The sequence below is a fragment of the Podarcis vaucheri genome, assembly GCF_965113315.1.
Source record: "Podarcis vaucheri genome assembly, chromosome: 9".
Taxonomy (NCBI): Eukaryota; Metazoa; Chordata; class Lepidosauria; order Squamata; family Lacertidae; genus Podarcis; species Podarcis vaucheri.
Window position 1 is genome coordinate 22,640,708 of NC_138767.1, and position 16,611 is coordinate 22,657,318.

The window sequence follows — 16,611 nt, forward strand, 5'->3', positions numbered from 1 at the left end:
TTGTAGTTTGGAGCCATTGCTCCGTGTCCGCTTCTCTGGAGCAGCAGAAAACAACCTTTCTCCCTCCTCTATGTGACATCCTTTTATATATTTGAACATGGCTATCATATCACCCCTTAACCTCCTTTTCTCCAGGCTAAACATGCCCAGCTCCCTTAGCCGTTCCTCATAAGGCATCGTTTCCAGGCCTTTGACCATTTTGGTTGCCCTCCTCTGTTGAGCAACAGCTGCAGACTCAAGGATGCAGAACACTGGCTAGTCCATCCACACATGATGTAGCTAATAAGGCTGTAGAACTGAGGTGATAAAATGCTAGACTGTACCATTCTAGAATACAGGTGGGAGGTAATATTATTCAATATAAAAAGCTTCCTACCTATAGAAACACAGGAGAACTCTGCTAAAGTTTTCTCAGAGATGCACTTAATTTACTCTATGTAGAAAACTTGTTTTCCATGGGGGACTATTCAGAAATATGAGTCCTCCTGCTTGCATTCTGAATCCTACCACTTCGCCCTGCTTAAAGTGTAAATCAGCTTGTAATGAGCAAGTGAGAGATGGAAGAGAGAAAGAAGAGTTCTAACAAATCCTACCTGTTTCTAGACAGAGAGGAACAGGGTAGAATTCAGCAGAAAAGCAGGAATCTGTACTGAGCATTCACACACATCATTTACATTTTGTTCAGACACAACATTAACGATTCCAGTCTAGACACCTACAGACAGAGAGATTAGAAAGGTAGACAGAGAAACCTATCACCTATTGGCTTTAAAACAGAGGTGTAAACATGGTAATACTGAAAAGAGTCAGAGAGATAGACAGCAATGGTCGTTTCCTAGCTGGCCCTTTGCCCTTAGAAGAGAGAAGAGGTTCCAATCACAGAATCACAGAACTGTAGAGTTGCAAGGGACTCCAATGGTCATCTAGCCCAATGCCTTGCAATGCAGAAATAGAAACCAACAGAGCTATATTCCTCTTTTATGCAGAAAGATGCCAATCCAAAGGAAGGAAGAGCAAACACTGGACTCATTGAGTGCACAGTGACCTTAGTACTAGGTTTGTTCATCTGTCTCTAATTTGGAGGCAAAAACAACTCTCAACAAATAAGTCCTCTCCATCCTAGTCACTGCTTTCTCCACCCATCCTTTCCCATTACTGATCTTCTGTTTTGTTCTGGTGATGTTGCATGTGTGACTCTTAAAATTGAACTTTTGGTCCATATTTCACAAATCCACCTATAAGAGATGCTCCTTTTCCCTTCAGGGTACCTATTCACCATCCCCACCCCAAAAACACACAGAGAGACATGTGCGCACACCACCTAATTGTTCCGAACATTTTAAAACAAGCAAAGTTTTGAGTGCAGTTTGGTGACTTGGTGGGGAGGGTAGATGTTCTAAGAGCTTGGGGCGGGGGAGAGAAAGCTGAGGTCTCTTCCACAGATTTTGCTCATCCTTCGGGATCAAACTCACTGGAGTTTTAGACTGATATCCTGCACCGGCCCAAGACATTTTGCTGCCTGATGCAAAAGACAAGATGGCACCCTCTCCCATTCCATTCACACAGGCCAGCTGGACTGACAGCTGGATGTTATTTGAACACAGATGATGGGTCAGCAACCTCCACTGTACCTGAAGGCGGCAGGCTGGTGTACAGGGGGAAGGGCAGGCTGTACACCGCACTCTGTACCCCAACACCTTGCTGCTACTTCCTGCTCCCTAGCATCTGCCTCCTGGTGTGGCTTTCTCACTCTGTCTAATGGAAGGGCTGGCCCTGCATGCAGCACATTAGTCATATCAGGGGTCAGCAAACTTTTTCAGCAGGGGGCTGGCCCACTGTCCCTCAGACCTTGTGGGGGGCCAGACTATATTTTTTTGGGGGGTGAACAAATTCCAATGCCCCACAAATAACCCAGAGATGCATTTTAAATAAAAGCACACATTCTACCCACGCTGACTCCTGGACCGTCCACGGGCCGGATTTAGAAGGCAATTGGACTGGATCTGGCCCCCGGGCCTTAGGTTGCCTACCCATGATTCATACTGACTTCAAATGGACTTTATGCAGTGTAGCAATATGCTGGATTGCAGTGCCAACATCAGAGAGCGCCATTCCAAGGGTTGGTATTTATAAGAAACTTAATTCCCACAAGGAATTAGATTAACGCTACTGAGATACTCGCAGTGATTCAACTGCAACTTCCTCTCAGAGATGTATTATCTTGTATCACAACCATGTAAACCAGGGCTGAAGAACATCAGGAACAAGAAGCTGAAGAATGTGGCCCTACAGGCTTCCTGTTTGGCCCTCAAGACTCTCACTAGACCTTTCCCCAGGGCCCAGCCACCACTGGCCCTGTTCTGCAGCCTCCTCTAGTCCTTTTGCCTGACTGGGTTATGCCCTGGAACTATTAATCCTTTTTGTTTGCCTGGATGGGAAAGTGCGTGAGGAAGGTAGAAACCTGGCCAGGAGTTTGTGGCTTGAACACAGCCTGAAATACCAAGGTAAGTACCACATCTGCCCACTTTTGCCTCTGATCCACTGGCACGTGCCCCCTGGAAGCTTCCCCACAAGGGAAGGCGGCCCCTCAGGCTATAAAAGATTCCCCTTCCTGGTGTGTGGGTGTGTTTCTACATGCCAACCACTCCTGCTTTGTGACATATTTGTGATGTATTGATGATGCTATTGGAAATGTATTATGGGAAGGGGATGGAGAAGTCTTAAAAGTTTGTGTAATCCCACACTCGGGGTTCCTACTCTGTGTGTTTAAACCTTGTTGCAACAATAAAGATCAGGTCTCCTGACTACCGTTTGGCTATCTGGCTTCTTAGCCAAATATAAGAATTGTGGTTCCATGAGGATAAATGGTCTGATTCAATGGTAGTATTCATACAATATAGTAGGAGCTCACCATATCTGCGAGGGAAATGTATAGGAACATGCCTCCAGCGATTGCAAAGATAATGTTTGGAGCAAAGTTGTTGCCCACTACTATACCGAAAGCTAGTCCAACATAGCAGGAGCATGCTGATATGAAATTGAAAAACAAGGCCTGCCGAGTGCTCATTCCTGCATTAAGAAGGATGACAAAATCCCCTGGGAAAAGAAAAGCAGGGAAATGGTCAACAAGCAATATTATCATTATTGTTATACATTCCACACACACACACACACACACACACACCACTCCCAACAAGAGAATTAAAAAGACATGGGTAGTGCATATGAAAATTATAGTGACACCATCATTTCATTTTTCCATTTCAGTGCAGCAGAACACTTGTTGGTTATCTCTTGTTTGATGAGAACTCTCTTAATGCATTCATCTAACAGCCAGCTGAGTTAATGGAAAACATCTTACCCAGTTCGTGAGGAAACTCTTCACATAAGATTGCTATAGATGTGCTAATTCCTTGAAGTAGGGAAAGGGTGAAAGAAGCACCGATGGCTAGCCCATCAATGAAGTTATGCAAAGCATCACTCAGCGTGATCATCCAGGCAATTGTGCCAATCTCTGACAGTGCAGGTCCCCTGAAACATTTACACGAGTTGCTTTCGGTTTCTTCCTTCTGTAGATAACAAAATTACAGAAAAATAAAACAAGGCCCCAAAGTCCTTTCTCTCCACAGAGAGCAAATATTACATAGGAAACTGTAGCCCTGTTGAATTACAGTTTTGCCTAAAAGGCCTAAGATTGCAATCCCAACTTCACTTAAAGGTAAAGGTAAAGGGACCCCTGACCATTAGGTCCCGTCGTGGCCAACTCTGGGGTTGCGGCGCTCATCCAGAAGCTGCGGCGTACAGCTTCTGGATCATGTGGCCAGCATGACTAAGCCGCTTCTGGCAAACCAGAGCAGCGCACGGAAACACCATTGACGTGCTTTCGAACTGCTAGGTTGGCAGGAGCAGGGACCGAGCAATGGGAGCTCACCCTGTCACAGGGATTCAAACCGCTGACCTTTTGATTGGCAAGTCCTAGGCTCTGTGGTTTAACCCACAGCGCCACCCGCGTCCCTCAACTTGTCTTAAAGGTATGTCTGTGTTTGAATAAGGTGTGAGCCTGTGACCTGGCCCAGGAACTAAGTATTTATCACTACAAAAGAATGGCCAGGCTACCCAAGAAATCCAATCAAGTAACCTGCCAGACAGGAGATAAACAAGGACAGGAGAAAAAACAACATGCAAATGTTCTGTTTTAGACAGCTTTTTGTGTGTGTGTATGTACGATGTTTCTGGGGGTAGTCTTGATCTACAGGATGGGAATTTCAAAAGTCTTTATAAGGCCTTGCATGCCATTTTTCTGGGTCTTTCCTCCTCTCCTGCAGATGAGGGGAGCACCCTGTTGCAACAGATCAATAAAGATCAAGCTTACTAGCTGCTTTGCTTCTCAATATTCTCTGGATGGCCTCTGTTATTTTCTCCTACCAATAGGGAACCTATGTAAGGACTCTATATGGGCTCTTGGATACCCCATAAGGGGAAAGGGCAATTTTTATTTACAACAGTCTAAAAGAGGATTAGACAAATTCATGGAGGATTAGCTTCAGTCGGTACAGCACGAGTATCTTAATCTCAGAGTTGTGGGTTCAATCCCCATGTTGGGCAAAAGATTCCTGTATTACAGGGGGTTGGACTAGATGACCCGAGTAGTCCATTCAAACTCTACAATTCTATTATCCTATAAGGCTATCAACAGGAATAACCCTGATGGCTATGGTCTACCCTCCACTGTTGGAGGCAGTATGCTTCTGAATACCACAGGAGCTTAGAGTGCTGTTGCATTCAAGTCCTGCTTTGTGGGCTTCTCATCGGCATCCGGTTGCCAACTGTGAGAACAGGATGCCAGACAAAAAGATCCACTGCCCTGATCCATCTGGGCTATTATGTTCTTAAAGTCCAGAATAAAATGGGGGAAAGTTAAATCCACCCTGTTAAAGAATATGGTTTGAGCAAACACGTTCTTTTTTTTCTTCCACACAAATGTAATATTTTCTTCTGATTACAAAGAATACCATCATATTAGACAGGGAAGCAAATCATCAGAAGGAACATTGCAGTGGGGAAAATCTCACCAAGTTTACAGCCTCTGTAAATGAGAAAGCAAAATGAATGATAACTTAGCATAGGGAAGTCTCCCAGTTGCCCCATTCTTATCTCCGGCATTACAAGTTTGATTATGCAGGGTCTCTCTTCAAAAGTTGAAGTCACAGAATCATCAGCTAAGTCATCATTGCTCCAGTAAAAAGTGCCTTGGTTGAGCGGTGATACAATGATCATAAAGCACTGTTTGCATCCGCGGCAGGAATGCCGCAAAAGTGAGAGTGATGCTTATATGAAGCAGTAATAAAAACTGATCGATGCACCACATCAGCTTCCTACACAAACAGCACATCCAAATGCGTCAGAGGTGAAGACAGAAACATGCATTTTGCTCGTATTTGAATGATTCCAGAAGTGTTTCTGCAGACTGAATTGTTCTATTGCACCCTTGAATTAGGAGACAATCCTAAAGGAGAGAGCATAATGCCAATGCCATTGGGGAAAGAATTGCCTTCTATGATCATGCAGAATAAAATGTCATTAAGGCCTGCTTTACTGGTATCAAAGAGAGTAAATAACCCTGTTTTGAAAACAAGCTTCATGTAGGATAGGGGCGGGGAAGCTGTGCCCCTCCAGACATTGGACCACAGCCCCTATCATTCCTGAATATTGGCCATGCTGGCCTAGGCTCATAGGAGTTGTAGTCCACAACATCTGGAGAGCCACAAGTCTGCCCCCTGATCAGGAGGCTGGAGCTTCTGCACTTTTAGTAACTGCTCCTTTCCTCACTCCCAAGTTACTTTCCAAAGGGATTGCAAAACCACCTGCTTTGCAAAGGCAAGCTGTTTGAATGGCAGTGACATTTCCAGAGAAGCAGGACATCTGACAGCATGAGAGCTCAGTGGGAGGATAAGGGAGAGCAGCCAATTTTCCCTTCAAAGTGACTTTATAAAACGTCACACACTTGACGTCCCATTTGTGAGTTACAAAATTCAGTTCCTTTCCAGGGTCCTTTTCAACCTCTCTGAACTCTCAAGTAACCACAGCACAGGATTCCTGTCAGAATGTGCTACAACACAAAGCCTCTTTCTCTGACTAGTAACAGAAAGCTCCTTAACAGTACAGATTTATGGGGAGGTGGGTACATCATTGTCCTTTTTTTAACCTCGACTCCTGACTAAGTAAGTAAGAACTTTGTGTAAACATTACAGGAGGTTTCAAGGGGTGATGTTAAAACATTGGAGTGAATGTGAGTCTAGTTAAGGCATTAAAAAGGTAAAGGGACCCCTGACCATTGGGGTTGCAGCGCTCATCTCGCTTTATTGGCCGAGGGAGCCGGCATACAGCTTCCGGGTCATGTGGCCAGAATGACTAAGCCACTTCTGGCGAACCAGAGCAGCGCACGGAAACGCCGTTTACCTTCCCGCTGGAGCGGTACCTATTTATCTACTTGCACTTTGACGTGCTTTTGAACTGCTAGTGTAATAATAATAGGGGTTGCTCGTACGTAGGTTGCCGCCACTCCTGGCTATGTTGCCTTGTTAAACCTTTTCTGTCTGGACAGCCCTTCACTTCGTGGCTGTTTCAGTCGCTAGCAGAATCCGTCAGTGGGCGTTTCTTAAACCTTTTCCAGCATAAAAGCTGTTTGACGCCAAGTCTCCTCCTACTCTCCCTGCGCGGAAGTCTTCTGCGCAGGGAGGGTGTGGGTAGCGGAGGACCCGTGTTCTCCCCGCTGGTCCTGGAGCCCTCTCGCCGATTCCCCCATCTGCCCCCCCTTTATCCCTGGTGTTACGCTGATTTCCTTCCCCAGCTGATGAGCTGCCTCTCTCCCTGCTGGGCCCCTCTCCAGCATCACTTGGGAGCCTAGCCTCCGCCTCTGGCTCTGATGTCAGTTCCCTGACATCCAGGTTGGCAGAAGCAGGGACCGAGCAATGGGAGCTCACCCCGTTGCGGGGATTTGAACCACCGACCTTCTGACTGGCAAGTCCTAGGCTCTGTGGTTTAACCCACAGTGCCACCCACATCTGAATTAAGGCATTGCTGGCAATCAAATCAATTAAGATATTGATGGGGATCTGAACAAATAAGGGAGGGAGAAGAGGTGCCCACGTTCCCTAAAGATAATAACAGATGTTGAAGTATCAAGATCAGCAAGGAAATATCAAACTAGGAGCAATAAAGCCAATGCATTGGTGTCCTCATAGTAAGTAATTGGAGCATAGGAATCCACCTTATACCAATTCAGATCATTGGTCTATCTAGCTCAGTAATATCCACACTGACTGGCAGCAGCTCTTTGGGTTTCAGACAAGGAGTTTTCTTAACCCTAACTGGAGATGCAGGGATTGAACCTGGGACCTTCATGCAACGCAGATGTTTCACCATTGAGCTGTGGGCTTTCTCCAAGAAGGATACTGTTCCTCCATGTCCCTGCACAAATGAAGCCACTATGCAGTGCATTAATTCCTCCTGTTGTAGCCTGGGTCTGGCCTTGCCTATGAGTTCCCCTCTCTGTATATATCAGACTATTTTCTTCCTTGCTTGCTTGCTTGCCAGCTTCCTTATCCACCTGCTATTTCCCTGTGTCCTTGGACAGGTCTGCACATGCAGTAGCACGAGAGGAGTACACTGGACTGTGCGACTCCAAGTGCCGGGTGCTACCGTACTGGCCCGAATATAAGCCACACCCACAACTAAGCCACACCTTTAAAATGAAGGGGGGCAAAAAAAGACAATACCCAAATATAAGCCACTCCCTTAAAGTTGGGTTACAGGCTGAAAATCACTGCGGCTGGTAGAATTGTAACTCCGAGACAATTTAAGCCTTTGATCTTCCAAGCCCGCAAAAGTTACCGTATGTATAATTGCTAAAATCGCAAATTGCTGTTCAACTGCTACAATTCCACAGGCACTCAAGCTCACAAATTAGCAACCGAAAACATGTTTCTTCTTCCGTTTTACCATATGTCTGTTTCAGCCAAAATATCGTAAAAGCCCATTTTTGTAAGGACAAGAATATAAGCCACACTTCAACTTTTCATAGTCAGAATTTGGGAAAAATGTGCAGCTTATATTTGGGCCAACACGGTACTTTTTAAATGCTCCTTCATATTTTAAAAAATCCACACAAGTAAAACACAAACATCAGGAAGAAACTCTGTGCTACTCCACACCTCCAAGTGTTCCTATTTTCTGGGGACATCCCTGATTTAGAGAAGCCATCCCAGTTTCTGATTTGATGCTGGAATGTCCCACTTTTACTTAGGATTTCCCTGTTTTCATTGGATAAATGTTGGAGGGTATGTAGTCATCTGACCCCCGAGCCGTCTGAAGACAATCCTGTATAGGGAAGGTTTTTTTGAATGTTCAGTGTTTTATTATGTTTTAATATATGTTGGAAGCTGCCCAGAGTGTCTGGGGCAACCCAGTCAGATGTGTTTGGTATAAATAGTAAAAATTATCGTTATGGAATGGCATGTCCCTATTTTCACGAGAGAAATATTGGAGGGTATGCTCCTTACTGTGTGACTCTTCCACTTCCAGGGAGTTTTCTTTTTTTATGCCAGGAGTATTCATAAAATGAAAGCACCCACTTGCAGACTGAAGTTCTCCAGTCCCATTCTGCTGCATGTGTTAGGCCAAGCTTTTGTTTCAGCTCCCTTAAGTACTTTGCCTCAGGTCCTCCACATACAAACTGATTTCTTGCAAAACCTCATACCTCTTGGCTGACTCACCATCTGAGACAGTCCCAGGTTGAACTTAATTGATCAGCAGCATCTATGTTTCATGTTACCCTCACCAAAACCCATCGGCTCAATGCATGCAGCTTTGAGTCCAATTGTAACTTGCCCTGGGACCAGCAATATTTCAGGAAGAGCAGGCAAGAAATCAAAATAGTAAATAATAATAAAGAAATATAAATAAACAGCTTTCAAGCATGACTTTGTGGTGTGGCGTAGTGGTTAAGAGCGGTAGTCACGTAATCTGGGTAACCGGGTTCGCGTCTCCGCTCCTCCACTTGCAGCTGCTGGGTGACCTTGGGCCAGTCACACTTCTTTGAAGTCTCTCAGCCCCACTCACCTCACAGAGTGTTTGTTGTGGGGGAGGAAGGGAAAGGAGAATGTTAGCCGCTTTGAGACTCCTTAAAGGGAGTGAAAGGCGGGATATCAAATCCAAACTCTTCTTCTTCTTCTGCGCAGACTCAAATATGGGGAACGCTTCACATGTGACACTTTCTGTATATAGAGGGAAGAAACTCTGTGTGGGGAAACAGTATGCTAAAATGAGCAAAGAACATATCAGTGTGTATTTTGCCACAATCACACTTGCTGGGAAGTGGCTGTGCACCCTCACTCAGGCCCAGCCCCCCTGAAAGCATCTCATTGGCCACATGAGTCTGTGCAGCAAACCCAGAAGTATTTTACCAGGTTTCACTCTGCGCTCATATACAGAAGAAGAAGAAGAGTTTGGGTTTGATATCCACCTTTATCAGTACCCTAAGGAGTCCCAAAGCAGCTAATAATCTCTTTTCCCTTCCTCCCCCACAACAAACACTCTGTGAGGTGAGTGGGGCTGAGAGACTTCACAGAAGTGTGACTGGCCCAAGGTCACCCAGCAGCTGCATGTGGAGGAGCGGAGACGCAAACCCGGTTCACCAGATTACGAGTCTACCACTCTTAACCACTACACTACATGGTCCTCAGGTTGCGGAAACTTCAGGATCCAACCAGACCTCCGGAACGGATTCTGTCCACAACCGGAGGTACCACTGTGTGTCGAAAACACACACAAGGATGTTGATACTTAGCCCTTTCATACCTAGCATTGTGTTTAAAAGTCCAAAAGGACATAATTTTAGAAATGATGAATCACGGAATTGTAGAGTTGAAAAGCGCTCCAGAAGTCATTTAGTCCAACCCCCTGCAATTGCAGAAGTCACTGCTCAAGAATTCCTGACAGACAGCTATCCAATATCTGCTTAAAAACCTCCAGTGAAGAAAAGTCTTCCAAGGTTAATAAGACAGCAAATACCAGAGTCTGTTAAGAAATAAGCGACATTCTTATCATGCTAGAGCCCATTCTTACATATGCTGAAGTTGTTTTTAAAATTGGTATCAAAACATAAATGGATCAAGGGTTGAATTCTCACCCTTTCCTTGATATGTTGCCACAAGGTGGCAAGTTGCGTTCATTCATACCTGTCCAGAGATCACAATGTCATTATCAAAACTCAGAGTTCCATTAGCCTCAGCTATGGCTGGATTTGCGTAGCACATTGCTCCATTAATAGGTTTGAACGATTCAGTAGGAGGAGGAGGGAGACTTCGGGGAGGTTTCAGTTCTTCAGGTTCAAAGTGGCTGTGACTGCTCTAAAAAGAACCAAATAAAACAGGAAAGGTTCAAATGGAGTTCAGAAGCAGAAAAGTTCCTCAAATGCTTTATGGCACAACAGGACAGAAATTTGTCAGCATCTGTGACTGAGATACAAATTTGCAGAGGAGACCGATTTGTCTGCTCTGGCCCTTAGACTAAACCCAAACTCAGCTTTTTGAACTTCTTATTCTGCCCAATTAAACAGGCATGCTGATCTTTAACACTGAAAAGTGTTTATTTTGTGTCCTGCTACCCACCTGGCTATAGGCCTTCAGTATCATTTTAAGAACTCTTTCCACAAAGAAGAGGATGTAGAATCCGCCAAACACAGCTACCGCTTTTTCAACGTAGTTATCGATTTTGGGGTCGAATCCAAATGCCTAGGAAGAAGGTTGAACAGTGAGCCCAGGTTAACCCAAAATGCAATGTGCTTCATTTGGAATATATATATATATATATGCACACACATACTGTAAGAGAATACTCACTACTCACCCTTTAACCAGAGGCAGTGGGCCACTGCTGGCAACCAGCAAGAAGTCAAGGCAATGGGAGGGCAGCATGGCGCAAACACATCAGGAGGAGCAGCAGATTGGCTCAATCTGTCCATTGCACCTCACTAACCTCCCTGCCGCCTCCCTTCTTCCCCTGTCCTTCTTGGTAAGCAACAGTGACCCCTCTGCCAGGAAGCTAGTACTGCAGCTCCACCACACCTAGCAAGACTTGTCAACCTGTTCAACTGAGTTCAGTGCCTAAATTTGCCCTGCACTGTCCCCCATCTGAGCACAACCATATGTAAATGGTTAGAAGACTGATTTACTTACAACTAGTGTGCCAATTTATGGACTTAGGGTTTTTGGCTTGTTCATCATTCAATGACCTGTTAGATGGGAGAGTAGCAGGTTTCTTAGATGGGAGAGGAGCAAGTCAAGGCTGTCTCATTCTCCTGAATGAGGTTCATGGCAGGAGAAAGAACATACAGCAGCTCAATGAATACCCATCTGTTCAAGTATATTTCAGACCTGGTCAGAGGAACACATGCAACAGGATCATGTTCCCAGTTCTACTGCTATCTTCACCAGTTTCATCCTTACCTCTGGAATAAGCTGGAAAATTGCATTGGAAAAGAGGGTTCCAATGGCCAAGCCTACAAAGTAGGTTAAAATCTTAGGGAAATAGTCTTTCTTTAAAAGAGGAGTTAAGACCAATCCAAGGAGTGCAGCAAAGTTGATAATAGTCACAGCAAGGAAACCGAAGCCCCAGACTGTACGAGAGAGAGAGAGAAATGCAGTCAAAATATTAGCCATATTAAAAATCATTTGCTATCAGACAGATCTGGCAGAGGGAAGTTTACTTATCTTGTTGCAGAACAGCTGAATTAAGGGCATAATGTTTGGTTAATATTTAAGTCAGGAACCAGGATAAGAGAGGAATGTTTCTGCCAATTATTTTAAAATGTGCTGGTTGTAAAAGAAAACCCAAAATAGCCCCTTAGTATAGCTCTCTCACTGCATAATAAACAGAATTGTTAGGGCAGTTCTGCTGAAAATAACATATTATAAACCAGGGGTAGAGCCACATTCCCTTCTGTGCAACTTTCTTAGGGCCAAATCCCAGTGGTGCATGGAGCCAGAGGCAAAGGTGGGCAGAGCAATGAATATACATTTCACCTTTGCTTAGCAGGATAGTTGTTACACCTACACCTCTCTATCCTTTATCCAGACAAGCAAGAGGTATCATCAGAATTCTAGGGCACATTTCAGCCAGGAAACAACATTTGAGGAGGGGGTGAAGAATGTGAGAGGTGTGGCTTGGGGAAGGGGGTGTGGTCTGTGGAGTCTTCCATTGATCATCAGCTAGAGAGACCTGGAAAGTTGCATTCACAGACCTCCAAGTGTCCCTATTTTCTGGAGATGTCCCTGATTTAGAAAAGCTGTCCCAGTTTCTGATTTGATCCCGGAATGTACCACTTTTCCTTAGGATGTCCCTACTTTCATTGGAGAAATGTTGGAGGGTATGGAGTTATCCAACCCCGAGCCATCTGAAGTCAATCCTGTATAGGGAAGTTTTTTTTAAAATGTTTAATGTCTTATTATGTTTTCATTGTATATTGGAAGCTGCCCAGAATGGCTGGGGCAACCCAGTCAGATGTGTGGGGTATAAATAGTAAAAATATCATTATGGAATGGGACGTCCCTATTTTTGTCGGAGAAATGTTGGAGGGTATGCATTCAGCCCCCAGGCCTGAGGTACCCCACCCCTGTTGTAAACCACAAGGAAAATATCATTATAGGTGTTGCACAGAAAACAAGTTACAAAGTACTAAAGGGGTGTTATTGAAGTTCTGTGTCATTTGCACATTTGTTGTACATCATCCTGAGCTCCCTTGAAGGAAGAATGATTTATAAATATTCTAAATAAATAAAATATGCATTTGTGACTGAGTTATGTGTTCATCCTGAAGCCATAGCACATCAGGTTACGCCCTGAATTAAAATATAAAACACCATATTTCCATTGCAGTCTTGAATTATCACACATTTCCCAGCAGTTAACTTTTCTAGAGGCAATCAGAGGCAATTGATTGATTGAACTGAGCAAAACTGGGTGCAAACCAGCAGTGGGCAGCAGGGCGGCGCTCTAGTCAGGGTAGATTCCCTCCCCAACCCTTTTGAGGAGGTAGAGCATATGTTCTGCATGCAGAAGATCCCAAGTTCAATCCCTGGTATCTCTCATTAAAAGGGGTCAGGTTGTGGGTGATGGGAAAGATGTGGAGATGCCCTGGAGCTGCTGCCCATCCGAGTAGACAGTATTGAGCTAAATGGACAGTCTGACCAGGAATAAGGCAGCTTCCACCCAACAGCAAAAGCCAGTGCAGACCACCAGGCACATGCCCCATTAACATGTAGCAACATTGCTCCACAGATTTGTGTAAAATGAATAAATAACAGGGCTAAATTAATCTCACTGCTATACCAGTCACCAATGACAGGTACCTTCTGTAGGAGATGGCTTGGAATTGCCTTTGGACACGGATTTTTCACAAGGGTGAAAAATCAGCTGCTGTACAACAGCAGGACATATTGTGGAGAAGCTGGACTCGGTGATCTTGCTGCTGTTTGACATTCCATGCAGAGAAAAGATGTCTTCAGCAGACATGCACTGAAACAAAATGAGAAATTTGGGTTAGCTTGAGAAAGGGAATAGCAGAGATGTTGGGAAAGGAGGGCGATCTGGCTGTGATGCTTCACAGTTTTGAGGCCAAACGAGGGTGTCATTGACTGGATAGAGTGAGATGGTCATCTGGGGTTGAGCTGATCTATGTGCATACTCCTCCTTCACTTAGGGCAAAAAATAATAATAATCGTAGGGGGATTAAACTGACCTGCATCAATGTCACCCCTAGACCAGTCTTACCTCTGAAAGTTAACCTTAAGAACCTTAAGCCTAAGAAATGCTTTGGTCATCATTTTGGTTTCAGTGCATCTCCGGTTTGAAAGACTCACTTCACCTGATGAAGACCAACACTTTTCCATTTTTAGACATGATCTCATACACACACACACACACACACACACACACATTTTTCTTAATTTTTTAACATATCAGTTCCAACAGTCATACAACATATCTTCACATCTTTACAATATTTTTTACACCCATCAACACCTCTGATGATTTTCTGTTCTTTATCACTTATTCTGCATTTCCTAATTTCCTATTACATATAATTATCCTTAACTAATAATTCTTTTCGTAGTCTTTATTGCAATATTTCAAATAATGCACCTTACAAAACTTCTTGCAGTCCTACTAGCGTAATCTGTTCATCACAATTACTTTTCAAATAGTTCATATATTTACTCCAGTCTTCTAAGAATCTCTGTGTCAGCATCGCCCTAGAGCCAGTGCGCCAAGTGGACTCTTGTACCTCAACCCCGACTGGGCTGGGCGAGCTGGGTAGCACCGCCAGAGACCTCCTTCCCGCAGGAAACGGTCACAGTGCTGTGGACTCACAGCTCAGAGCTGAGAGCACCGGATTCACTGTCTCAATAATTCAGTCGTTGCGCAGCAGAGTTTTGCAGAGTCTTGCAGAGTATAAACCACTCGGAGAGCAGCTCTGTAAAATATCTTCCTTTTATTCTGTAACTACAACTATGGTACAAAACTATATACAGAGCTAAGTATTCTGAGCATAAAGCAATGCTACACTGAGAGTCTGCAGCTGCTCTTAGCAGCAATCTAATCTCTAGGATCTCAAACACTCTCACTCTCTCCGATACACTGACTGACTGACTGACTCTCACTCTCACACACAGATATGTTGCTGGGCAGAATAAGTAAATAGGCAGGACACGCCTCCTCTTCTCTGTGGAGTCAGCAGAGACCATCAGGAGATGGTCAGGAGATTCTTGGGTATGGGAGGGGTGAAATCCCCTCACTCTGATCCCGCAGGTTTTGAATCCTTCCTGTTAATTTATCTAATTCTGCATTTTTAGACATGATCTCATTTCCCTCCTCCCTGCACAACAGACTTTGGAAAATCCACACCTAGATTTGTTGCTGTTATTTACCAGAAATGAGGGCAAAAAGCTGCCGTTGGAATCTGAACACTTTATGTCAATAAGCCCTTCGAACATTTCTTATCCTGGTGTCACAGTTTCACTGAAACAATTATGAAGCAATGCATCAGTGCTATTTACAGGAAGTAAAACAAAATTGTTCATGCTCTTGACAGCTTTTGTTCTGAAGTTTTGCATGAGCAGACCAAGACTCTTCCTGTAAAACCAGAATCTTAACAAATTAATTACAATGAAATCCCTAAGCATATTAAGTATATTTTCAAAGCTTCCAAGCTGCAATTATTTAATCTTCAAAACAGGTTTAATGGCTTGGAAAAGTCTAGGGAGGTCATTTCAAGTGCTTTAGTTTCCATGGTTCTAATGTTAAAGGGAACATGAAATTGCAGTTTCTTAAATTCCAGCAGTGCAATCATATACATGTCTACTCTGTTAGTAAGTCCCACTGAGCTCAGCGAGGCTTGCTCCCATATAAGTGTGCATAAGATAGTCCTATCAGCAATTTTTAGGGATGTCAAACAGCATTCACTCATGCACAAGAAGGAGGAATCAGTAGACTCAGGATAATTCCAAGGTTTGCAAATGGTTAAAAAAGGGGGGGCTCAGCCTAGAATACCTGAAGGAGCGTCTCCAGCCCCATCGTTCAGCTGGGACACTGAGGTCCAGCTCCGAGGGCCTTCTGGAGGTTCCCTCCCTGGGAGAAGGTAGGTTACAGGGAACCAGGCAGAGGGCCTTCTCGGTAGTGGCACCCGTCCTGTGGAACGCCCTCCCATCAGATATCAAGGAAATAAACAACTATCTGACTTTTGGAAGACATCTGAAGGCAGCCCTGTTTAGGGAAGTTTTTAATGTTTGATGTTTTATTGCTTTATTATTATTAATATAAATATTTTGTTGGGAGCCACCCAGAGTGGCTGGGGAAACCCAGCCAGATGGGCGGGGTATAAATAAATTATTATTATTATTATTATTATTATTATTATTATTATTATTATTATTAGAGTTGTAGGGGCTCTGCAAAAATAACCCTGTAAGAGTGCAATGGCACAGAGTGCTGACAATTGACAGATTGTGGAAGGAGGGGTGGAGTTGCCTGAAAAGGAAGAAAGAAGAGATGCAGAAATATAAAATGGCCTTGACTTGCCACTCATCTCAAAATTCCTTCCTTCCTTCCTTCCTTCCTTCCTTCCTTCCTTCCTTCTCTCTCTCTCCTCATTTTCACTGTTCACACTCTCCTCCTCATTCTCTGTCACTGCCCCCTTTCCTTTTTTTGCTTTCTGTTGGAAAAAGAAGAAGAAGAAGAAGAAGAAGAAGAAGAATAGTAGTAGTAGTAGTAGTAGTAGTAGTAGTAGTTTGGATTTGATATCCCGCCTTTCACTCCCCTTCAGGAGTCTCAAAGTGGCTAACATTCTCCTTTCCCTTCCTCCCCCACAACAAACACTCTGTGAGGTGAGTGGGGCTGAGAGACTTCAAAGAAGTGTGACTGGCCCAAGGTCACCCAGCAGCTGCAGGTGGCGGAGCAGAGACGCGAACCCGGTTCCCCAGATTACAAGACTACCGCTCTTAACCACTGCACCACACTGGCTCTCAGTGGTATTTATGGACTGGTATTTATGAA

At 44.3% G+C, this 16,611-nt stretch overlaps 2 protein-coding genes across 4 annotated transcripts in view; one reads left to right on the top strand and one right to left on the bottom strand.

Moving 5' to 3' along the window:
• The window catches only part of NFKB1 (nuclear factor kappa B subunit 1), a 237,078-nt gene that overhangs the window by 97,782 nt on the left and 122,685 nt on the right, over positions 1-16,611 (top strand). The window lies entirely within an intron of this gene.
• The window catches only part of SLC39A8 (solute carrier family 39 member 8), a 41,993-nt gene that overhangs the window by 6,135 nt on the left and 19,247 nt on the right, over positions 1-16,611 (bottom strand). For all 3 annotated transcript variants that reach the window (XM_082237007.1, XM_082237009.1, XM_082237008.1), the window contains 6 exons: positions 13,410-13,575; positions 11,508-11,677; positions 10,671-10,793; positions 10,239-10,409; positions 3,362-3,569; positions 2,912-3,096 (listed from right to left, as the gene is read on the bottom strand). In XM_082237007.1, the coding sequence (XP_082093133.1) occupies positions 2,912-3,096; positions 3,362-3,569; positions 10,239-10,409; positions 10,671-10,793; positions 11,508-11,677; positions 13,410-13,575 (1,023 nt within the window). The remainder of the gene's footprint in view (positions 1-2,911; positions 3,097-3,361; positions 3,570-10,238; positions 10,410-10,670; positions 10,794-11,507; positions 11,678-13,409; positions 13,576-16,611) is intronic.